This window comes from Brienomyrus brachyistius, chromosome 1 (genome assembly GCF_023856365.1).
Source record: "Brienomyrus brachyistius isolate T26 chromosome 1, BBRACH_0.4, whole genome shotgun sequence".
NCBI lineage: Eukaryota > Metazoa > Chordata > Actinopteri > Osteoglossiformes > Mormyridae > Brienomyrus > Brienomyrus brachyistius.
This window is the reverse complement of record NC_064533.1, coordinates 4,352,449-4,377,212: the sequence shown is the minus strand read 5'-3', so window position 1 is coordinate 4,377,212 and position 24,764 is coordinate 4,352,449. Positions and strand designations below refer to the sequence as shown.

The 24,764-nt window shown below is 48.4% G+C and overlaps 1 protein-coding gene across 1 annotated transcript in view; it reads left to right on the top strand.

The window, feature by feature from the left end:
• LOC125715830 (SLIT-ROBO Rho GTPase-activating protein 1-like) overlaps window positions 1-24,764 on the top strand; it is a 68,847-nt gene that overhangs the window by 28,389 nt on the left and 15,694 nt on the right. Inside the window, exons 3-13 of the mRNA XM_048987843.1 lie at window positions 4,904-5,066; window positions 10,353-10,415; window positions 12,506-12,676; window positions 13,266-13,394; window positions 14,919-15,140; window positions 15,419-15,520; window positions 20,645-20,842; window positions 21,104-21,188; window positions 21,876-21,903; window positions 23,368-23,401; window positions 24,558-24,618. Coding sequence (XP_048843800.1) covers window positions 4,904-5,066; window positions 10,353-10,415; window positions 12,506-12,676; window positions 13,266-13,394; window positions 14,919-15,140; window positions 15,419-15,520; window positions 20,645-20,842; window positions 21,104-21,188; window positions 21,876-21,903; window positions 23,368-23,401; window positions 24,558-24,618 — 1,256 coding nt within the window. The remainder of the gene's footprint in view (window positions 1-4,903; window positions 5,067-10,352; window positions 10,416-12,505; window positions 12,677-13,265; window positions 13,395-14,918; window positions 15,141-15,418; window positions 15,521-20,644; window positions 20,843-21,103; window positions 21,189-21,875; window positions 21,904-23,367; window positions 23,402-24,557; window positions 24,619-24,764) is intronic.

The following is a 24,764-nucleotide window of genomic DNA, read 5'->3' as shown; positions in this document are numbered from 1 at the left end:
TCTACAGGGCAGGATGACTCTGGCGGCGGCCATCTTGGTGCAGGGGCCCCAAGGAGGCCTCAGCCCAGGGTCTTGCTTTATTATTTTTCGACTTGTGATGTATGAGTGGGTCCCTGAAGATTCTGCTCTTCTGGAGCGTTCTGTCAGCTGCGAGTGATCTTGCCCCCAGAAGATGCCTCCGGAAAGGAGACAACCTTCAGTTTCTCAAAGAAAACAACAACAAGCCCAAAGATAAAACTGCTTTTTACAGCCTTACTGGTGTATCCCAGTGCGGACTAGGAATCAATCTTCTGTGGCGTGAAGAAGCCATAGCGGCAGATTCCCTCCCATCTTCTCAGCTGCTAGTGTGACGTATGAAGGCCGGAACGGTGCTTCTCGGGACAGAACCGGGACGCGGCAGATTAGGAAGCTTCTCCCAGCCAGGCCAAACCCTCCCATACATTTCGCCTGCTCCGCCAAACCGGTCACTAATCATCAGGCTCATAATTAGTGAGCTGTACCAAATACGGGTTTCTGTAGGAACTAGTTCTTCACATTTCTGGTTAATGCAGAAGATCATCCCAGGCTAGATGTTCAGACGATCCCTGTGTAACATCTGCATTACAGACAGACGCAGAGGAAGTTGAAGAAAGAGGCTCTGCTTATTTTTTTTAACGTCAGGAAGTGGAGCCACTCGCTGTGTCCCGGTAAAAACTTTTGCTTAGTTCTTTCAGCAATTTTTGCATTTAGTATATTATTTTGTGAGACATCCCTTCTCACCCCAGAGAAATGCACTGCTAATCCCAGCAGGACAGATGTCCTTTTAAGAGTTTTTCCCCATATTTTTCCAAGCACAAAACACTCAGGAGAAGTGGCAGAAAGTCACGCTCTAGTCTTCACAGATCTTTCTCTGCTTCCCGCCCACATGACTGCCTGCTGTTCTTGGTGGTAGACAGATTTGAGGCGCACAGCTGGACAGGAAATCTGGGGGGCTTTTATTTCCTGTGTGGAAGCGTTCATGACTTTTTTTCCCATGATGCACTGGCTGCAGCGTTTCTACGAGCCTTGACACAACGGCCACATCCTGCCTTCAGGAATGGTGCCTTGTTGCCTGCCTGGGATTGTTGACTGTGCTTTATAAATTACGTCTGTAGATCAACTTGTTCAACTCTGCGATTTCATCTTTATTCAGATTTTCCCCACTTTAGGATTCACTCCAGCCAGATCACGGTTCATTAACCCATAATTATATGGACTCGCTTGCATTTTGACATCAATAACACCGATAACCAAAGCGATATATTAAATTGTCAGCTTTGCCAATTATGCTTTTATATAATTAGGCTTCAATATGCAAATCCATCAGGTGGTGTAATGAGTGATTTCACAGGCTTGATAAATTATTGCACGTCAGCTGCTGAATCAGTAGGTTTTGTTTTCCAATGTCTCTCTACCCAGCCCTGGGGGGGACCCCCCCAGACAGTCAATATTTTCACTCACTCCTAGCTCACAACACACCTGAACCAACAATCACAGACCCCCAAACACCTGGTACAGGTGTGATTGGGAGGTAAGAGGGAGGGAAAATATGGGCTGTCTGGTAGTTAACAAGGACTGGGTGGTATTGGGTAGAATAGGTCATATAGAAGACGGAGGAATGAATAGCGATGTGTAAATAGTCCACAAATAGGCTCTGAGTCCTGCCACTGAAGGTGACCCCGTTGCTAAAAGGACGTTAGACGCACTATGCAGCTGAGACGATCCTGTACGACAGTGTGGTAGCCGCTAGCACGTTAACCTTGTTTTGCAGACTGAGAATGTCGTTAGCCAGACGTAAACCGGATCTCTGGCAGGCGTCTTTATTGGTCCTGACACAAAAGCTGTGTCAGACCGTAGCCGTAGTCGCACAAGTACGTATTCACTTCCCGAAACTCCATCCAACACCTTAGTGCTGACGCAGGACCAGTGTGTTTTCGGGGAATTCTCCCGGGATACGTCAGTCTATTCCTCACAGTGGGCTTTGTGCCATCGGGGTAGCTTACTGCGGGGGGCGCCATTTCACATTTGAATCCTGCTGAATAACGTACCTCGCCTGTCCTGTGAGGGCCGGCGGCCCCAAGCTGTATCTCCATCCTGGGTTACCGAAGACGGTCTTTGTTGGCCAGCGAACATCACAGCATCCCCCTTGCAGCACTGAGGTTATTCTGAGTGCACGGTGACTCCCTCCCCCTCTGTCGTGATTACAGGGTTTTGCTGGGAGGCCATCCGCAGTACTCGGTGCTTCTAATTTCACAGCGCATGCCTGTCCGTCTGTGAAAGGACTCTCTAATTACAGAGACGTGATTTTATATTTCCTAGTTTACGAGTAATCTGGTCTCCCGGGGTTCTGATGCTGGAGAATCCGATCAGAGGCACAGGCCCAATTTAGGCCTCATTTCAGCTCCGCCCGCTGAGTCCATACCCTGTTGAAGGAGTTCTGCTCACGGTAGCGTCAGTATGCTTAAGGATCCCAGGCCGTCCATTGAATTTGGCAGAATCTTCCATTTTGCGATTGTGAAAATCAAACCTGTCATGCAGGTGGATGGAAGACAACAGGATGCATTCAGAAAGCTGTGTGATGATGTGCAGTAGCTGTTCATTGTGCATCCATTTTCTCTACGCGCTTGTCCTATGCAGGGACGTGACGTTCCGGAGCCTATCCCGGAAGCTACAAGCCCAAGGCAGGGACTAACCCAGGGCCAGGCACCAAGCTACGGACAATTCAAAACCTCATGAGCACATGAGGAGACCATGCAAACTCCACACGCATGGATTCAGGGCAGAGACTCGAACCCAGGTCCACGTGGTGTAAGGCAACGGTGCCAACTAATGCACAACCCCTGCAGTTTGTCGTAATTCTCGTAATTCTCTTTTTTAATTTTATTTATTCACCAGTTAAAAAAATGCAATGGAGGTGTTTTTATTTGACTACAGTCATATGATTCTGTCTTTAATCTCAGGCAGCTTATTTTCTGTTTTTCCAGCCTTTGTGATAGTTGAAAATAACGGCGCTTCCTCATGCCAGGATGTTTTGCTCCGTCGGTCTATTTCACCCCCACACCTCTGATCCCCGCGGTTCAGGGACGGGGCCACAGCTGGAGGGTGGTCCTTACAATGGGCTACAGTGGCCAGTCCTTCCTGGTCGGCATTGATGTGCCTCCATGAAGTTCTGTTGTGCTCTTGACTCCTCTAGGCTGACATGGTTTTGGTTAGACACCCAGAGGACACATCACAGGGCACACTGTGGTTTATTATACGTTTTATTTAACATTAAAGTTCAGGGAAAAAAACTCTGCCGACCCAGGGATTTGAACCAGTGACCTCCTGACCACAACCATGAGCTGCTGAGTCACACGCCCCCGTGAGTGTGAGCATGAGTGAGAGAGAGAGAGTGTCATTTTGACCTTGCAGGGACCCAAAAAAATGGGGAAACTCAATTTTATATAAATCTTTGAGTGGATCAAAAAACTAAAAATGCCCAAAGTCTTTTATTTCGTTTTGGTTACTTATGGTTAAGATTAGGGCTGGATTGGGGTTGAAGTTGTCATTGTTGGGTTTTTCACATCGGCATGAATGGAGTGTCCCCACAAACATATGAGTACAAGTGTGTGTGTGTGTGTGTGTGTGTGTGTGTGTGTGTGTGTGTGTGTGTGTGTGTGTGTGTGTGTGTGTGTGTGTGTGTGTGTGTGTGTGTGTGTTTCCACACCCCCTTCCTTATTTTTTTCGTCAGCCCAGCTCCAGTTCTGTGCTTTTATCTTGTCTCACAGGCGTCATCACTGTCCACTGGAGGCAGTAATCCAGCCCACAGATAGGGTCATGGACTGAGATGGCAGTGGACCAGGCCAGTGAAGCTACAGCTGAAACTGGTTAACCTTGCGGTGACTTGCTTGTGCCGGTGTTCAGGCCGTTTAGGCATGCCACCCTCTGCCCTTCTGCTGAACCCAGAGACAAAAGTACTAGGAATTCCAAGTCAGGAAGTGACAGTAAGCCCGAGCTGTTTGTTAGGGAGATTTTGACTGTTGAACACAGATCCTGTAATTACTGACACTCATTTCTAATCCCCTTAAGCCGCTGTGAAGTGTTTCTCTTTATCGTGATGCTTCCGCAGTTACCCCACTGCTCTCAATATCCTCCCCTCAAACCCGTCTGCATGTTCAGTCAAATCCAGAGCGACCAGACTGGTATTCGCTGTGGAAATGTCGCTCCGACTTTTTTTTTCTTTCTAAATCATTCCCGCTTGAAGACGTTTCGTCTGACCACGTTTAGGTTCTGCTATAGTCTGCTGCATCCCTTGGGAGGAAGGGGGAGTTTTGGGGGGGGGGGTGTAAAAAGCAGCGTAAAAAGCTGTATGTTTTATGTGGGCCGTCTGTAGGCCCTGGAATGTTCACGCAGCATTCCCGGAAACACGGGGGGCTTTGTTGTATGCTGGCCGTGCGGTTCCTCTAGATTCAGGAGTGATTTTTAAGCAGTGCTGCGATGTGTCTGGGCTGGCCCAGCCCCCCCCCCCCCACTCCCCCCCCACTGCTGTAAATCGATGGAGTAAGCCTGGGCGTAATTCACACCTTAAGACAACTTTCTTACAAAAACACGCTCGCTAAACGGGCACCTTCTGCCAGACGGTTTGCCTTCCTGGTTCCCGTCGCTCTGGATTCTGCCTGAGAGTTTGTTTTCTCGTTTAATAAAAATGACAATTAAAATATGTGTGATAGCATGCTGACGGACCCCGCTGTTCTTTGTAATGGTACAGCCTGGACAATAGCAGACTGTGAGCTGGGTTCACATGAATGTCACTGGGCTGGGACCTGGGATCTGTTCTAAAGAAACACCTGCTTTGAAACCTCCACTGAGCTTTTTGTGGTTTTTTTGTTTTGTCATACTTCTCCAGGAAGGACCAGAACCTTCTGTCGCCGGTGAACTGCTGGTACCTGCTGCTGAACCAGGTACGGAGGGAGAGTCGAGACCACGCCACGCTTAGCGACCTGTACCTGAACAACGTCATCATGCGCATAATGCAGGTCAGCGAGGATTCCACCCGCCTTCTCAAGAAGGTGAGCTGCACCCGTCGCCACCTTCAGTCTGGCCCGGGAATAGTTAGGGTTATAAAATTATTTTTATATAGCACCTTTCACAGCAGTCACCCCGAAGCACTTGTCAAGAGTTTGTGGCCGTCCATTATAACGTCATTTATACAAAATGGTGCATCAAGCAGGAAAAATGAGAAGACTAAAAGAGTGGCAGAAAACCTCAGGCAACAGTATATACAGGAACTAGGGGGTCCACGTCTCCAGATTTCCGCCAAGTGTCACTCCTAGGGCGTCCACATGTCCGGATTTCCGCCAAGTGTCACTCCTAGGGTGTCCACATGTCCGGATTTCCGCCAAGTGTCACTCCTAGGGCGTCCACATGTCCGGATTTCCGCCAAGTGTCACTCCTAGGGCGTCCACATGTCCGGATTTCCGCCAAGTGTCACTCCTAGGGCGTCCACATGTCCGGATTTCCGCCAAGTGTCACTCCTAGGGCGTCCACATGTCCGGATTTCCGCCAAGTGTCACTCCTAGGGCGTCCACATGTCCGGATTTCCGCCAAGTGTCACTCCTAGGGCGTCCACATGTCTGGATTTCCGCCAAGTGTCACTCCTGGGATGTCCACATGTCTGGATTTCTGGCAAGTGTCAATCCTAGGGCGTCCACATGTCCGGATTTCCGCCAAGTGTCACTCCTGGGGCGTCCACATGTCCGGATTTCCGCCAAGTGTCACTCCTAGGGTGTCCACATGTCCGGATTTCCGCCAAGTGTCACTCCTATGGCGTCCACATGTCCGGATTTCCGCCAAGTGTCACTCCTGGGGTGTCCACATGTCCGGATTTCTTCCAAGTGTCACTCCTAGGGCGTCCACATGTCCGGATTTCCGCCAAGTGTCACTCCTAGGGCGTCCACATGTCCGGATTTCTGCCAAGTGTCACTCCTAGGGCGTCCACATGTCTGGATTTCCGCCAAGTGTCACTCCTAGGGTGTCCACACGTCCGGATTCCATCCACACAAACCGCTTCTCCAGCCATCTGTCTGCACTGCTGTTGCATGTCCACCTTTTAGCTCCCTTGTCCACCTTTTTGATCTCTTGTCTGCCTTTTAGCTAATGTGATTATGGCTAAAATGTCAGGAAGAGTCACTACAATGTCAAGACCTTCTCTGGTTAGGATCTGTTTATATGAGTTTTTTCGACTCACTTTTCACTGCTATAGTTTAAGTAGGATGCCCGCAGACTTGGAAGGAATATTAATTAGAGAAAAGGCACAGAGCTGATTGTCTTGGCAGGCACAGGGTTGCTGTAATTCTGCAGAGAGTTTAGTTGGAACCGGGAGCTGGAATTTGGAGGTGAGTACCACAGAAGCTGGTGTTTCGCTGATGTCATCGGCAGAGTCTTGGCGTGATGCTGGTGATGTGGGTACAGCACGTCCCTCAGACCCGTACCGTCTAGGGAGCGTTTGTTGAGGTCTCTGCAATGCTTGAATTTGTCTGGCTCGTGTGTCAAACCTAGTCACCAAGATTTGCTGCATTCATGCCTCGTCTTGTAACCTGTCAGCCTTCCCTACAGGAACATAAACATCTTCACTATGTTCCGGTGTATTTAATTAAATGTGATGTGATTATTTGCATTTTTTTTTTTGCGCATAAACCTTTTAGATGTTGCAGATCATTTTAATTTCTATACTTGCTCATGTTCACTCTGTGTGCATGAGAGGATGAATCTTTTATCTGGCTCTGAATGTTTAAGGGCTGAATGTTTGATCTGCATGCTTTCTGTACGCGCTAACGGGGCACAGTGATGGTGTTGGGAGGAGGCCTTGTTTCCCAATGTAAACTACATTCAGAGAGGCTCCAGCATGGCTTAGCCATTTAATTAGCGAAAAACCACCTCTTTGGTCCCAGAGGAATCTCTGCACCTGATGTGTGATGTGAATCCTGGAAACGAACCCCCCCCCCCCCCGCAGTTTCTATGGGTAGTTTTTAGCTGCTGTACAGCATAGTTTTTTTTTCCCAGAACCAAACTTCTAACTTTCTGGGCCGTAATGTGACGCATGTTTAAGAGGGACCAGTCTGTGCTTCCACCCAGAACATTGTGACTTTTACTGTCTCAGGCACAACATCCTGCCTTGTTTGCTGTCCTCTGCTTCAGAGTGGAGAGCAAAATTGACCCTTGACCTGGAAGCTCTTACACACACCTTTCAATGCAAAGGCACATTGTGTTATTTTATCAGGGTTTTACAGCATCTATCCATCCAGATGTTTTTTGTTTTTGTTTGACTTGTCTCTCTTAAATTACCTGCCCCCCCCCCCCCCCACATAAATGTTTAAGTTTGATTACTTGCCCGCATGCTATATATATATTTAGGTAACTGTCATGCCTTTAGCAATGGTTAAGCTACTTTCCTCCAGGGGCCTATATCACAAAGCTGGATAACTTGGCAGATTTATGGTAGTCTGGGCTAAATAAAACAGAGAGTCTATTTAAACTAGGGTACCTTAAATCCAACAAGTTATCTGGCTAAGCAAGACACCCAGCTTCGTGATACACGCCCCTTTCTGTTTTTTCATGTTTGTCCCATACTAAAAGCTTCATTTTAATAACGTTTTGATTCAAAAGGTCTCGTTTAAAGAGTCTGTTCTAATCCAGACGTGAGGCCTGGATGCCTTTTACTGTGTTCAGTCCCCTCTGAAGCTCAGCTTCTTCTGGTTTTCTGGGCTGTCAAGTGTGTCTGACGATCGTAACAATCCCATCAAAGCGACCTCTCCGCATAGGGGCCAAATCTCTCCGGTTCCCCCTTTAATGAAGCGCTCGGCAGACGTCCTGACATGTGCCCACACCGGGTGAGAATTAGCGGGAATTATTTAATAAATGCCGAGAGTCGCTCCTTAACAAGACCCCCCCGGCATTCAGGGGAAGCGATGGAGCCAGCAGGGAGGCTTGTAATTGGGTCGTAGCAGTTTGCTGGCCATCCCATCCGAAGAAGCCCACTGTGGCTGAAGCAGTGCTTCTCTAGCTAATGAAGTGAAGGCCATGGTTTGTGGTTCTGTACGAGTGGGAATGTCACTGCCCTTCAGTGTAGACGTCCGTTAGTGTGTGTGTGTATATATAATATATGTCTCTTGTGCTTCCCTGCTCGTTACTGCAGCTCCACTGAGCTACCTCTGGCACCCCGCTGTTTACCGGAAATTTCCCCCCCAAGGCTGTTTAATTGAGCTTTCCGTCACTGTTGCGTCCTCACTGCTGACATCCAGTGGCCGTTGTTACTGACAGACCTCATAACCTTCTCTGAAGTGAATAGTGGGGGGCGGGGGGGGGGGGGGGCAGTGTTTAGGCACAAATCCCCCCCCGTGTGTGGAGTGGGTTATCCCGAGTGCACTTAGATGGCCCGATCCGTGAGCGAGCTCGTTACAGACTGTACTGCCTGAGAAGAACACTCTCTCGCCTTCAAATGCTCTGCACATTGTTCATCGGAATGGGTTTTAATTTAGATCAAATGAATTGCTTTTTAGGAAAGGAACAAAGGGTTTCAAAACGATGCTATTTAATTGATTCATGACCTCTCTGCCACCGTAAACAAATGCCTACTTAGAATGCAAGCATATTGTTTTAGCCAGACAGGCAGATGGAGTTAGTTACAGCTGAATGAGTAGGGGTCTCTGAGTACCGGGGGTCCCTGCGTGTCTGGCCGTCCCCGTAAACACCCATGGTCTCTCGTTTTCTGTTCACACAAAGCTTGGGTACTGGCTTTAATCATCATTTCTCCTGTTTGTTGTCGTACATCGGGAATGACTTGAGTCTGAGGCTTGTATGAGTCACCCGTCACAAAGCAGTAAAACTGAATCAGGTCGCTCATCATGCATCTTGCTTCCATCTTCAGCTGCTTGTCAGGTGAACTCGCAATCCATCGTGCCAGCACTGGGTTCGCTGTCAGCCAAACCTCTCATACTGTTGTATTTGTTTCCAGACGTCCCTCATGCTCGCTGAGCTTGTGGTCTCGGAGTACTGTCCTGTGGCTCTTTTACTCGCATGTAGCTACACCTGTGCAGGTATGTCAGGTGGACTCCTGTAATGTAGGATCCCTGTACCCTGAGGCTTGCTGGTACCTTTGAACGCTGTACCTATGATTAGAAGGTCGTCGGTTCAAGTCCCATGGTCAGCAGAGTGATTTCACCTTGAGCAAGCAGCTTGATCTTCAGTCGCCCCAGGGACAGACTTACCCTGTTTTTACCATTGTACGTCACTTTGGATCAAAGTTCCTGTGAAATAAATAAATATAAATGCAAGTTCTGATCCCAGAGGGATGCTGGGCGCTCGGGAGTGCAGCAAAAATATGTCATCGCAACTAAGGTCCTTCAGGAGGTCAGGGTAGCATCATCCAAGATCTGCATGTATGTGACATTGGGCGAGATTTTACCTGGGGGGCACCCCTGAGACCATTCCTTGTGTCTACAGTATGGAGATGCTTTTACTTCACCCCCCGTTCCCTTCTGTATTCCTCCAAGGCTCCTCCACCCCATTGTAGAGAGGTCTTTCTAACCCACAGGTGAAACGTACAAAAGGCTCCCCTCTGTCCTCCACCATTCAGACATGCTTGCCCCCTCCCTCATGCACACACACGCCAGGAGCTCTTCCGTTGGTCTGGAGGATACGTAGGTGTACATTAAAGTGAATGGGTGTCATTAACTCGGTAAACGAGTTATAAAACGGAGACAAATGGAAGCCTTTTACCCTGGGAGTCATTCTGAAATACGGCTACGATTGTTTCAGTATAAAAGATTAATTGGATTTCGCGCTGTAAATGATTAAAACTTCAGCGAGACACACATGTGTAGTTTAATTCCTCTTTACTAAGGAGAAGGAAATGTGTTTATTTTCATTACCCCAAATTCAGCCTGTATTTATGACCTTAAGCATTGAGATCAACGCTGAGGGCTTCCTGCTCCTTCCGGTGCCGTGGACGAGGGCTAAGTGGGATTCTTTTTGGGTATTTTCTCCTCTTTATTGGCATCTTGGTAATGTGGCAGGACAGCGCCCTTAAAATGAGATTAATGCTCATGTAATCATCAAAGTGTGCATGGTTTTGAGCCAGTATGAAAAGGAATGATTTCTGATGGTTGAGGGTGGGTGCACCGGAGCCAGAATTCTGTAGTCTGACCCCCACGTAGACTTTTAGCGTTCTTCAGGAAAAAAACTCACTGAAATCCAGAGCTCACATCCCTCCTGTACAAGCGAAGGCTTACATTCTGATGTTGGCAGGCAATGTGGAGATGTGTATACTGATGAAATCACTGATTTCCTTTTTTCAGACCAAAGACATCACCTTTCAGCTCCAGGAGGATCTGATGAAGGTTCTGAATGAGCTATATACTGTAAGTATCCCACTCTCAACCAGGCTGTTACCACCTCCTTCACATGAAATAATTTCCTGATGAACATCACACCGACTCTGTGGTTTTGTTTCAGCGCCTGTGTTGGTTGCAGGATCTAATTGATTTCATAAGATGTAAGGAAAAGCTGTGCGCTTTTTCAGGAGGTTGCTGTAAGGAAGGTATATTTGATTTTTTTTCCCCCATAGGTATGTAGACTTCAGTCTCTTCCTTGGGAATATTTTGACTCTTGAAGCTCTGAAAAACATTCTTCCTTTTGTGGTTGCTAGTCTATGGGAGTCTTAAGCAGTTTTCTTTTGTCGCTAGGGTCACTTTGGGGAATCTCCTTTAAAATTCACTGCCTTGAGAATCCGTCACACAGCGATAGCCTTGGAGAAGCTTTGTGTATAAAACTGTGATCGGTAGCAAATCCCGATCTGCCGGGACAGTCAGCTAGGCAACTGCACCAGAAAAAACCACAGAGAGCCTTGCTTGGGCCCAGCCACAGGCCGAGATGGAAGATATAAGATCTCTGGGTTTTCCGTTTCTCCAGAAGCGAGATGTATCTTTCGGGGGAACTGAGGGACTTTTTTATGCAGAGCTCGGCATTGATCATTCTGCTCCAGACAGACAAGCTGTTTTTTTTGCAGGAAAGCATCTGACCAGCTGTGTATCAGAGTAAGTGAGAAAGTGGGTCGTAATGGTTAGTCTCCACATCATGGCAGTATCAAGGAATAACCGTGTGCCTCAAAGGTAAAAAGAAGCTGTCTGAAGCAAGACGATAGCCATTAAGAGCTGACCTTTGAGACTGGAATAAAGGGCGTGTCATCTTGTTTCCTTGCTACCAGGCAACACCATCTCTTCATAGCACTCCCTCCAGGTGGGAACCATGGTAACGATTGTGCTCAGTGTTTCTGCTGGGCGATGGACACTGTGTCTTTCTGAGGTCGATTTACGGCAGTCTGCAGGACGGACAGATGGAAGGTGGCATTTTTTTAACGTGGCGCTCCTACGAGAGAATCCATGGCGTCCCGATTTAGCCTGCGGGCGAAATGCTCGCCGTGGTAGCGTCAGAAAGCCGCCACACCCCTACGGGTTTCTGTCAACCCGCAAAATAACAGGTCTGCTCCGCTGCTAAATCTGTCCCGCTAAAAGCAGGGCGAAAGTAAACACTCGGCCCATTCCAAACCAGTGCGGAGTGTGGTGTGAGGTCGCTTGTCCACTGGAGCCACGTGGCCAGTGATGTGGTTCCTGTTAAGAGGACGAAATAGACACAATGAGAGAGTTTTCTGCAGCTTGATTATTCCAGGGCCAAGCAGAGTCGGAGACGTTCTCCATACTTCAGCGCGTGTTGTGTGGCTCTGCGGCCAAGTCAGGCTTTTTCCATTGGAGATCCTGTGCATTCAGTTTCCATTGAGGTCTTATTTCCAGCAGCGCTGAGCACCAGAGCTCTGAGAGTGCTCTTATCACCGCCTTCTGGCTCTGCTGCTCATGTTTGCTAGCACATGGTTCATGATCACTGAAATCTAGTTCCCAAGATCACATGATGTGGTACGGGAAGGCTGATTGGATGAAGGAGCGCTCTAGGCCTTCCCAGCATGTCTCTTAAAGACCTTTTGTGGGACCACGTTCTCGTTCCCCTCCGCTTCAACTTAAAATCCCTCATCTCAGGTGCCATGGAGTCCTCACAAGGCACAGATTTAACCCCAGCAAAACGCTGACAGACGTACAGCTTTGCTTTCATCACCCACTTTTACAGCACGATGTCCAGAAAGTGTCATGACCCCCCCACGCCTCCTGCTCCTCGGTTGCCTGTCATCAGCCGGCTCTGTTCTCTCTGGAAGCCGTGTACGATCTCTCAGGATCCACAGAGTCAAGGCTTGGCCCACTTTAGCTCACCTGCCGATTTTCTTTTTTTCATTCCACCGATATCTGCAACCCGGGTTCCGGTTCCTAGGGGAGATGATGAGATGTTTCTGGTCTCTTTGTAGGCCCTTTGAGGTCCGTTAATCCCTCTGATTGCACATTTCACTCCTGGGGCTTCCTGGCTCCACACCTTTTGACCTGTGACCCCCCCCCTTGCCTGTGCTCAGGTGATGAAGACGTACCACATGTACCACACGGAGAGCATGAGCGCCGAGTGCAAGCTGAAGGAGGCTGAGAAGCAGGTGGGCCGGGCCGGGGAGCCCGCCTTCAGCATGCGCACGGAGGACAAGAACCAGAGACGCAGCTCTACCAAAAAGATCGAGAAGATGAAAGAGAAGGTATGGAGGGCAAGGCTGGGGGCCAAATACTCTGTGAATACCATTTGGGAACCGTATAGCTTCACATTAACAGAACCGGAACTTTACATGCTGGTCTCATTGTTCTTCCTGTTGGCATTAGGTTCTTATTTTCTTTTTATGCTGTATTCATGCACAAACACACATGATGGGCATGGAGTCTGGAAATGTGTGGCCTACAATGGCTTTGGTTTCCAAAGTCTGTGCCCTGTTGATGATTCATGTAACAGTCATAGCTACATAGTTTTTGCAAACCGTTCCTGGAAGCAGAGGACGGGTGACGAGACGCCCAGCATGAATTACTGTCAGTGGGTCCGTCTGTCTGTCTGGGTGGGGGGGGAGTTAGGGGAGCATGGCTGGAGAAGAGGAAGTAGAGCCTGGCTTGTGTAGGTTGATCCTCTCCCCCCCCCTTCCTTTCCAGACCGAGTAGACTCTGCTGGGGTGGTGTTTATTCCGTCTGGCTGACTTCCCCGTAGGAGATGATCTAAGCTTCCCTATTGTGTGTCCGGGAGATGTCAGTCAATTAAATGCTTTCTGGAGTTTTAACACTGTTGTCTCCCCCAATCTACAGCGACAAGCCAAATACTCGGAGAACAAGTTGAAGTTGATCAAAGCTCGCAATGAATACCTGCTGACTCTGGAAGCCACTAATTCTTCTGTGTTCAAGTATTACATTCATGACCTGTCCGACTTGATCGATGTGAGTACTTTGGGGTGGGGCGGGGGGGTGGTGGTGGTGCTCACCTCGTGTTTAACACGAAATACCTGAAACTGTCTGAAGGAACATCTGGTTGTGTTCTCCTGTAAACAGAGTGAGAAGTTTTATGGCAGGTGGGGGGTGGCTGGAAAGCCTCGGGGGTTCTGTCTCGTCAGGTGCTCCTTCCTCAGCCGTTGCCCGGATACGAGACTCTGTAGCTCTGTCTGGGCATCCAGTGAAACGTGGGTCTGCTATGTTTATCTTTTGTGAAGGCCGCATGCCTGCGGGTGAAGATGTATCCTGAAAGACCCCTAGTTCCTTATGGGACTGATGGGTGCGAGGTGTAGGCAGACCACGGGAGAAAGGGGGCAGCCTGAGAGGATGAATGCCTCATACGGGGAGCTGTTTCAAGCCCCTCACTTTCGAATGCCTCTCCTGATAAGGAGAGAGGAGTTCTACGGTTCTTGGGTCACCTCAGGCAAGCAGATGGTCAGAGAGGTTGTCGCCACATTTTGGGCCAAACGTTATGTGTGATACCTGCTTCCTTGAGGCCTTGTCTCAGGCATGCACACGTGTACACCATCTGCCCATGCACCTCGAGTATGCTGGGGGGAGGGATTGATAGGTACACAAGTGAATGCTTGGATTGCCGGAGTTAGACACCGAATACACACAGGTACAGTAACTATCAAAACCCATGTAGTACTGGCGCCCCCTGTCTGAGATGAGTGAAATTGGCTTGCTGAGTTGGTGCCCCCCACAGAAGATGGCACCGTAGGCAGCCACCTAATATACCAAATCAGGGATTTTATTGTTCATTACATCTCTTCATTACAGCCATATGAATGCAATTTTGGTAAGTTTTGATACTTTTTGGTCAAGTTTCGGTAACTAGCCAGTAGCGAATAGCAGCCCCTTCCCCCTTAATGATTTGACTTTGCATAATGCTGCATTTCAGCCAGATGTACAGCACGAGCACCCCTCCCCAGCAACTTACCACGATTTATTGTCTGTGCAGAACCCCTTTAAGAACCAGCTGCAAATGCATTTGCACACAGCTCCCTCCGAGATATTATGTGAAGGTGCGGCTTCCCAGAATTGCCCATGAAAGCTGAGAGCCTGCAGCACCTTAACGAGGATGATGGTGTCATTCCGGTTGTTTTGATTCCACCCGAGTATGAGGAGATGCTTCCTCTGCCCTCCACCTAGATGGCAGCTTAACGCTGGTATCGCTCAGCAAAGCCTACAGAAAAACACACAGAACTACGCACCAAATAAAAAAAGCTTTTCAGGAGATTTGTAGCGAAATCCAGCAATCATGAAATGAAAATGTCATCCCCATTCACAGGTCAGGGGTTTCCCCAATAGCTATACATCAAAAAAAAAACGTTAAAGATAATTGAAACTTTTGTACCATTATTTATCATAATAAAACATTCGGACTCCATTGACGGATTGTGAGTGAGCTCTGTGAACCCGGAGTGCGGTGCTGTTCACTTTGAGCGTGACGGCCTTCTCTGTGCGCAGTGCTGTGATCTGGGATACCATGCCAGCCTGAACCGCGCCCTTCGCACCTACCTCTCGGCGGAATACAACCTGGAGACGTCCCGGCACGAGGGCCTTGACATCATCGAGAACGCCGTGGACAACCTGGACCCCCGCAGTGACCGGCAGAGGCTCATGGAGATGTACCCCACAGCTTTCTGCCCCCCCTCCAAATTTGAGTTCCAGCCCCACATGGGGGACGAGGTCAGTCTGAAACTGAGGTCACATGACTGTTGATCTGAGCATGAGGCTGGCAGACTGTAAAAAAAAAAAAAAAAAAAGAAACAAAAAACTTTTGCTTCTGTCGTCTTTTGCATTTTCAAGATGCTCTTCTGGTTTCTGTGATAAAAAAAAAAATGAGATTCCTTGGTACATATTAGTCAATTTCTCACATACTTGAGTTTTGTCTTTATTTACACACAACTTCCTGTCAGGTGACATGCTCCATTTCCTGTCAGGTGACATGCTCCTTTTCCTGTCAGGTGTGTCAGATCACAGCACAACCACAGGTTCACGCCGAGCTCCTCCTGAGATTTCAGCAGCTGCAGTCACGCCTCGCCACGCTCAGGATCGAAAGTGAAGAGGTGTGTCCTAACCCTCCAGAACCGACTGCTGTTCCAGTAACTCCTCTGTTTTCCCATTTACTCTGGTGGAACAGACCACCAGTAATCCCAACAAACCATTTTCTTTATTTTCCCAGCAGATACCTGAGTAGGGATACTTGCATATACCAAATTCCTTTATGGCCATATCTGCACCTCTCTCAGGCCGAGGCCCTCATTTTCGGGAAGGTCATCCACCTCTTAGAAATCAACTGTCCTTATCACAAATCTGCCTGCAAGTGGCTTCAATTAACGCTGGGTTCCGTATCTGCTCGAAAAGTGGGGCTTTTTAGTTCCGGGAAAGGAGAGATGAATTGGCAAGCTGAAGGTTTCACCTCTGCAGAAAACTGCCCTGTGCGAACCCGAGAATGATGCAACCTGACAAGCTATCGTCCAGCTACTGTTGCTAAATTTATTTTAAAAATAAACATTTAAAAGGAAGTAGCAGTTGACATCTCTAACTAGCAGGCTTACCTGTTTTTTCAATCTATTTTTCAGACTTTTGTAACAAGGTTTTACTTCGCTGAGTACTTGTATATTTTTAAATGTTGGCTTTCGTCTACCTCGGAAGCCGTCCAGGGGATATGTTTCCAGGGTGAAGAGATTCTCTGCTCAGCTTACCAACCTGCTGAACGGCTTCTGTCCCCTGGGGGAGCGGGGACTGAACAGGGCAACCCCGTCTCCATGTCACTTTGACTGTGTTCCTTGCTGATTTTTCTGTCAGCCGTTGACGCCCTTAATCACAAGCTGCATCCTAGTCAGAAGCTTCCCCCCCAAGCATTAAACTTTGTAACGGACTTCAGCTAGCATTCACACTCGAATGCCTTTTTTGCTAAATAAAGATGAGGCAGGTGGAGGGGGTTGGGGTATTTCCTTTAGGGAAGAGCTGTTGCATCACTCCTCTCACCCTTATTCTTACCTCAGTCTGCTCCCCTGAATTCGTTGATTCAGGCCTCGTCTCGCGTCTTTCGATAAAAACTAAATGTGGTCCGTCTACGCATCTCCACGCTGCCTCCAGGCCTGGATCGTAGCTTCAGATAACGGGCCTAGAAATCGCAGCCATTCACACGAGACGCTTTGAAGTGCCTGTGAAGTTCCTGGACGTTATCCGCTCACCGCCGTGCTGCGTTAGAGCTGGAATAAGGTTCCCTCGCACAGAATTGGCTGGGCTTTCGTTTTATCGCGCTGATTCTTCTTACCGAAGTGATTTGCAATAATAAATGGAGCGTAAAACGACAAAGACATGAAAGGCATCAACGCAAGCGTGTCATCAGTAAGCACAGCAAATCTCACTACCTGTATGGGGATCCAAAACTATTACTGTATGATATAGGAAGAAGGTTAAATCGTGCTAGCTTATCACAGTGCAGCCAACGCCAAGCTAAAGATAGAGCTGTATATCTATGCAGATGACAACTGTAGCCAAGGGAGGAACCTTCTGGATGAGGCAGGGTTTTTTGATGGCTATTGTGAAGAGTAGAGATGATTCTGCAGCCTCTGTCTTGATTCTGAGTGGATGCTTGTGCCTCCCCATGGTCAGGGTTTCAGAACGATGGGATTCAATTTTCCGACCTTTCAGGCCTAGAACCGTCATGTAGTCTGATGTAAAGGAATGCAGTGACCTAGAAAGTGTGGGAGTTGGATAGGATCATGCACATATGGTGCCGTTCCCTTGGCAACCTTTTATGTCAGTAGCAAGGCCTTGAACTCGGGATGAACCCCACCTGTTAGGCAGTAGCAGGAGAGCAAAGCGGAGAGAGATTTGGGGAAGATGAACCCTGGTTTGGGGAGGGTAACCTCGGCAGGTTCAGCTTATCTGTGTTACTTAATCCCTCCTTTTCTTGTTATCCTTGTAGCCTTCAGACCCTCTCCCCCACCCCACACACACATTTGTTTTCTGTAGATATCTTGTTGGCTTGTCAAAGGCCTGTGTCCTTGCACCACCTGGCCTTCTTCAGGGAGAGGCCCATCCCAGGAGCCGCATGGTTGACCATGACAGGGGGGGCAAGGTCTTCAACCGCCAAGCCCCCTTGTCATTATCAATAGAAGCACAGCTGTTTCCTGGACGCTCGGCCACAGCAAGGGCTTTGAAAGGCTGACGGATACGCTGCCACCTTCGGAGACCTCTGCGTCCCGCTCTTTTAGGGATGTTCTGTCGTGGCCTCTGATCCCAGCTCCGGCAGCCGGAATTACAGGATATGTTTTCTTGTCTCTTACCTCTGAGTGATGGGCACAGTTTTCTCTGTCATTGTTCGATTTCTTGCTAGAATGACAGTTGCATGGAGTTGTTCGGTTGAGCCTTTTAAAGGGCTGATTTTTACACTGTTCAGTTTGTTCCGCACGTATTTGTGTATTAGAACGGGTGGGGTGGGGGGGGGGTTCTTATGGCAATGAATTGACCTTCCGGTTATGTCCGTGACGCTAGATGCTACGCTATCTGCTGCCAACCGTGCTTTTTATTCAATAAGCTCTGAAGATGTGGACATCAGTGTGTGTCCTTTCCCCTGAGCTGCAAAGCCCCTTTAGGACAGTGTACACGAGGACCTCCCTGCTCTACAGGCTTAGCCACAAAACTCAGTGTGACTGTCATAGATTTCTGCGGACCTTCTTTTGGAAAGCCCTCATTTTTAGGGAGCCCCCCCAGAACCCCAGAACTTACTTGGTAAGATGATTATATGCGGCGAGTCCATTTTTAAGGGGAAATTGGAGTGAACTGTGTTACTGGCTACACTGAGTGAAGCAGTGCAATCCTTCCAGTGCGCTAAAGATAATTTGCTTACAGCCAGTGTCAGGTCAGCTTTCAGAAGAGTGCAGGCCTGGTCAGGGTCCAGACATTCAGTTTCCTGATGGGGGGAGGGGTCTGGCAGAAACCGCATATGTTTGAGTCTTTGAGACATGGTGGAATTTAAGGCACCTGAGGCAGGGTGGTGTTGCTGCAATCCAGAGACTCGCGTGAAAAGTGAGAAGTGTTAAATTCAGGGATTAAGTTGATCAATATGTGGGATCTTTAGGGCTGATGAGGTCCTGATGAAACAAGAGTCTGAGCTGCAATGAGGATGTTCTCCAGGTGGCTGATGAAGCCCTTTGGGGACGGTGATGCGCTTCGGAGAGGCTGTAGCGGAGTGGCTGGGCTGCTATCCATGACAGTAATTCCATGGGGGAACATCCTGTAGATGTGGATGTAGGTGTACGTCTCTCGATTCCTCCTTATTTTACCTGCACTTTTAGCTGCAAAATCGGAATAGATTCTGTAGAAACACCGATGCACCTTTATACATTTATAAAATAGCTACCTCATTACTGTCAGCATTGCAGTGTTACATCTATCGCATATTTGGTTCAAGGCACAAGCGTTCTGCTGAGAAAACTGCCAAAAATCTGGAAACTGCAGAGTCAACGACCGTTCTGAAGATAATTACTGTTTATGCTCCTTAATGCCGGCTTTCAAAGTTACATCCTCTTTTCGGCTCCAAGGATTTGAGCAGATGATTATCTTCCCAGCCAGTTTCCCCTCGTGTTTGCTTGAGCCCGTCGGTCGCTTCCTACCCCCCCTCACTGTGTTATGGGATAATTGTGCGCCGGTGCATCTGAAGGAAGGCAGTGGTGCTGTAATCTGTAAAGACTTCCCAAGATTACACAAGGACTCACCTGCGGTCTAATGATCTCAGTGTCGTCCAGTCATGGGAATATCGTCTGTGTGTTTGGCTATCCAGTGATATCCAGTGCAGATCGTAGTCAGGATTATTAATAGTCATGCTCTATAAATAACAGCAGGCAACACTGATTGGTCTGTGTGACTGTCCATCACCAGGCACGCGGTACGTCGGCAGACGACGCTCGCAGCTGGAGGGATGCAGTAAGCAATGAGGTCAAGGTTACTACTGTACCGTACATGTATAACCACTTATAGGCCATATATACTTCCAACAGTCAGGTAAAGTTGGATTACTGCATGTACAATATAATAATCTATACCACAAGTGTGTCTCCTGGGGTGTGGCATGAGTAAATGGTGTCCTGTAGTTGTGTTCTGGGCGTACAGCAACTCTGGATATAACGGACTTTGGATATAATGGACTGTCTTGCCAGGTCCTTTAAAGTCCATTTTAACGGGATTATACTGTATTTACTGTCCAAATTGCTTGTGAGACAAAGCCGACATCAGTTAAGTAGTTTTACAAAAGAAAGTTTTCTGTTTTAGTTTAAAACCCCTAGAAGACGTGAAACTTGCGGTAATAGATCCTGCTTTCGCATGAGCTTCGTTCAGACTTAGGAGACGACATCTGACCTCTGCTGGTCTGGAGGAATATTATTGTAGTGCGCATGCGCCGACCGCAACCGTCCGCATCCATAGTATGAACACAAGCTGCTGCACAGACGAAGAACTTCTCCGGACCGGAAGCTCATGATAGCCCATACGGAAAGCATGAAGTATGAACTAGGCTTTAATCCCCCATAATTCTGTCAAAAACTGCTGTGACCTGAGGCTCGACACTGATTGAGCGAGACAGCCTCCATTCCCTTTACTGCACGGGTGCACTGGCCCTGCATTAAGCCGCAAGTGGCCTGTATGCGCCGGTGGGTTCCGCTCGAGGCTTGCGCCATGTGGAACAGGAGGCACTAACCCACTGTAACGGCACCCAGCAAAGCGATTGGTGGTTTCATCCTGTGCGGATTGGCATGCTTCTGCCTTTTGCCTCCCAAGACCTCATGGTGCAGTAGATGGGATCACACCACCCTAACGGTGATTAGAATTAGCTACTGTTCCTGTGCTGTGCCTTTCATTGTGTTCGGTGTGGTGGGTTGTTACAGGATTATTTTTGCAGAATAGCAGAAAAGTATTCCGTCAACATAGAAGGACTCTGCTTCCTGTGCGGTTGATCTCTCTTCCGTATTCCCCGATTTAGACATGAAAGGTTAAGGAAGTCAGGAGAGGTTGTGGTTCCAAGGTATTTGCGTATGCCTGTGACACAGGCTAATCTTTAAACCGGGTGACATTTGCTTATTCCAGTCTAGCACTGGTCAGCATGTCGTGTTGAATCGCACCGGGGCTGACCAGTGCCGTTTTTGTGGATTCGCGCTAATGCCGACTTCCTCCGGTTCCAGATCAAGAAAACCTCAGAAGCTACACTCACCACCATACAGGACATGGTGACCATCGAGGACTACGATGTGTCTGAGAGCTTCCACCACAGCCGCTCCACGGAGTCCGTCAAGTCCACCGTCTCAGAGACTTACCTCAGCAAACCCAGCATCGCCAAGAGGAGAGCCAACCAGCAGGAGACAGAGCAGTTCTACTTCATGGTGAGCGCCCCCTGATGGATCGTGGACTGTACTGCAGTAGACCGCTGACATGAATAACTGTACAAATCCAAGTATTAACGTTTCCCTTTAATTTGAAAGGAAAGGCATATTCTATACGTTAACCAGAGCAGCATGAATCACAAACTGCGATATTAATATTGTGGTTTAGTTTAATGAGATCTTCATTGGCTCATGGGGCAGCCAGTGAGCTACTCAGGGCCGTCTAACCAGCTACAAAAATCGTTCCCCGATGTTTCACAGAAATTCCGCGAGTATCTGGAGAGTAGCAGTCTAATCTCCAAGCTTCAGGCCAAGCATGACCTGCTGAAGAGGACGCTGGGAGAAGGTGAGGGGAGGAATGGATTCTCATTGTCGTTACTGTGATAGCCTCGGGTTTGTAGCTGCCTGGAGAGCTTCTGTGGGACCCCTCTGCTGACGTTGTCCTCACCATGGTCACGTACGCCTGACTTGACCGAATGCTCTAACATAGCATTAATTCTGTAGTATCATTTTACATGAATCATTTCACAGAAGCATATGTCAAAAATACACACTATATTTTTGCAGTTTGCATTTTTCTGCAACCATAAACAACGATCACTATGTTGGCTATCAAAGTAATTCCACGTTCACCCATTTCGACATAGCGGTATTAATGCAATCGAAGCATTAGCTGCAGAGTGGAGACATTCCATTGTGGACACTGCCGCTCCTTGGCTTCTTCGAGGGCTGTGAGAGTGACCACCGGATGGCCGTGTGGCCAGGATCCCACCCGACGTACTGGCCGGCTGTGCACTGCAGTGCCATTGGTCTAAACAGAGAGGAGAGCATCGTTACGCTGAGTTGTACCAGATTCCAACTCACTTTGCAGTCAGTGTTGTGACCACATGCGTGTGAACACACATCAAGTACTACCTCAGTATACGGGACGGCATCTCCTCGATAATCAGATGGCGAGATGCATGCTTTAGTGAGCGCGTTCCCCTCCAGCAGCACCCCAGTCTCTCATCCTGCTCCCTGTTTGTCTTCTCAGGTCACCGTGCGGAGTACATGACCACAAGGTAGGCCAGCAGTGATTTCTCAGCGTTTTTCCAAAGTTTGTCCCGTTGTGAAGTTCTGTGTTCTTCCATATTTACGACTCACTCAGAAACGGCATCACGAGAATGTTCTTTTTCAGTACAACTGTAGTGGTGATAATCGTGAATCATCCATGGGTACACTTAGAACAGGTCATTCCTACACAAAGGTCATCCCGTTGCAGAAAGTAGTGAAGTTCATGGAACGTTTCTGGGAATGGATGTTCTGAAGATGTTCCCAGTCTAGTACTGCTCAAGGAAAATGAACATTTCTGACGTTCTGCTCTCATCAAATGTCAAGTTTGGTTTTTGGGATTCCCTATGCTTTACTGTGTCACATGCCAAGCATGGAAACTACTACTGTCCGGGGGCTTTGATCTTCTAGGTCCTCAGGATGTCGATGTGGGGCTGGGCGATGGCATTTGTTTTGGCAATCCTGGGATGTATATAAAGTAATCCATGATGGCTAAGAATAATTAGACTTTCTGCCTAAATTAACATTCATCAGTAGTTAGGAGAACAAACAGTACTCTATGAGAAGCATGCAGACTGTGATCTGTCTGTTCCTCTGTAGTATTTGACGTGGAGGTTTTGTGAATGATGATTTGTTTTTTGTAGTTGCCGTGGGATAATCTGCTTCCTGCTGGGTGTGACCTTACTGTGACCTTGAACGTGTGACATAATTTGAATGCCCCAAATATGCTATACTACTGCAGGAAGTGAGCGCAGAGGATCAAGGTTGTACCGCTAGCTTGCTCGCTAAGATTCATTAGCTCTGCTTAGCTCTGAATGAGCTGTGGTGCACGTTGGCAACATTAACTTTGGGTTAAATGGGGGTTTTTCAGGGAAGCTAAAAACGTAGGCCTCTCGGCCTGCCCCCAGTACTCTAAGGCCTCTAGTCTAGGTCTCACTCCATGTTTCGCTTTAAGTTGTTTGATGGTGATGTGAGGACGTTAGTCAAGGTACTGAGGCGAGGCGGCTGTGGCTGCATGTCCTCGTTATGATCGGCCTCTCCAGCTTTAACGAGGCCCAATTGTTAAGCCACCCTCCGTGGCGATGGGGAGCTTCAGCTCAGTGTGGTGTTGGGGCAGTAGACCAGTGGAGCGTGGATAGCTGACAACCAAAGAGGCTTGGTGGGGGAAGTGTTAAGATTTGGAAGAGGGGGTGTTTTGGGCCTCCTACAGCCATCACTAGGAGAGATGCATCAGACCTCTGGCCTCTGCCCTTCCCTTGGTCCCTCAGCCAGCCTGACAGCAGCAGGCAGTGCCGGGCAGCCTCTGGACCTCAGGCCTGAATGAGCATCCCGCAGTTACAGCAGGCGGAAGTTGCCGTCTCTGCATTACATTGGGTGGCTTGAGACGCGGAATATCTGATGTTACTTTCACTTGTTTATCCTCCCTCTGCCTCTCCTTACCCCGCCCCCTGCCCCCCACCACCCCATGCTCGTAGCCGTGGACGACGGAACTCGCACACCCGACACCAGGTACCGTATGGGGGCTCGCACGGCCCGTCTGTGCCTGCTGGCTGCTCTGCCCTTAACCCCAGCTTCCCCCAACTTCTGTGCATGCGTCTGTGTATAATGGCAAAAATCTGAAGTGTAACATTAACAGATTGAATCGACGGCTTTCAAACATTTTCCTAACACTCCTCCAATGGAGGGGGGTGACTAACAGCAACACTGGCAGTGGTATCAAGCAACCTCCCTGCTTACGCTGGCAGTGGTATCTCCCAAGCCCCCTGCTGTGGCTCTGTGGGCTAATCCTGTGTGCCTGTAATCAGATGATCGCAGGTTCAAACCCAGCCTCAGCCTGTGGGTCCTTGAGCAAGGCCCTTAACCCCCAGCTCCCTGGGCGCCGCTACGGGTGGCAGCCCTTCGCAGACAACTTCCTCTATGAAAAAAGAGGAAGTTGTGGGAGGCGTAAAGACAATTTCCCTACGGGGATCAATAATGTATCAATTATTATTATTATTATTATTATTATTTATTATGCAGGCAGTGGAGTCTCCCAAGCCCCCTGCTTACGCAGGCAGTGGTACCTCCCAAGCCCCCTGCTTACGCCGGCAGTGGTACCTTCTAGTCACCATTGGCTTTGCTTTTTTAGAAGAACAACATGCAGGCCCAGTAATCTGAATATCGACGCATGATGTACAGTCCCTGAGCTCTGGTGAAATGACATTCTGACAAGTAGAGCCATGGAATATTCCAGATTAACGCTGACCGTATATTTCAGACGATGTCTAAACAAAAAGTCGAACATGTTGGTGAGAACGAGAACTGAGAATACTCAGTAACCACAGCTCATACGACTTCGCATTGCGAAAACAATGTTTGTTCTGTTTGAAGTATACAGCCACTATAAGATCATATTAATATTAACTGAATAGAATGCTTTCATTTCACCTCTGCCTTCAATTTTTTTTTGTCAATATACTATTATGCTTGAATGTGCTGCGGAAATAAATTATGACCCATAATTCTTCACCAGATGTTTTCTGTTAACCTGTAACCCTGCTTATGAAATGGTTGCTAAATGCAAATACTCATGCATTAGACTGCAGGAACTTCCTGCGACATCATATTTTAAAATACCGCCGATGATTGTACCTGTATGTGATGCTTGGGCTTCTCTCTGTTTAAGGATTCTGGACAAGCTATTCCTCGTGTGGTTGAAAGTTGTATCCGATTCATCAATCTCTACGGTGAGTCCTCGTTTGTTCGGTCACTGCGCCAGCAGGGGTATGTGAATACGCTGACGTCACACGACAGCACCTGGTATAGTCAGCCTGCGAACGCCTCATGGCCGGGGGGCTGTGATCGCGATTCCGCCGGGGGGCTGTGATCGCGA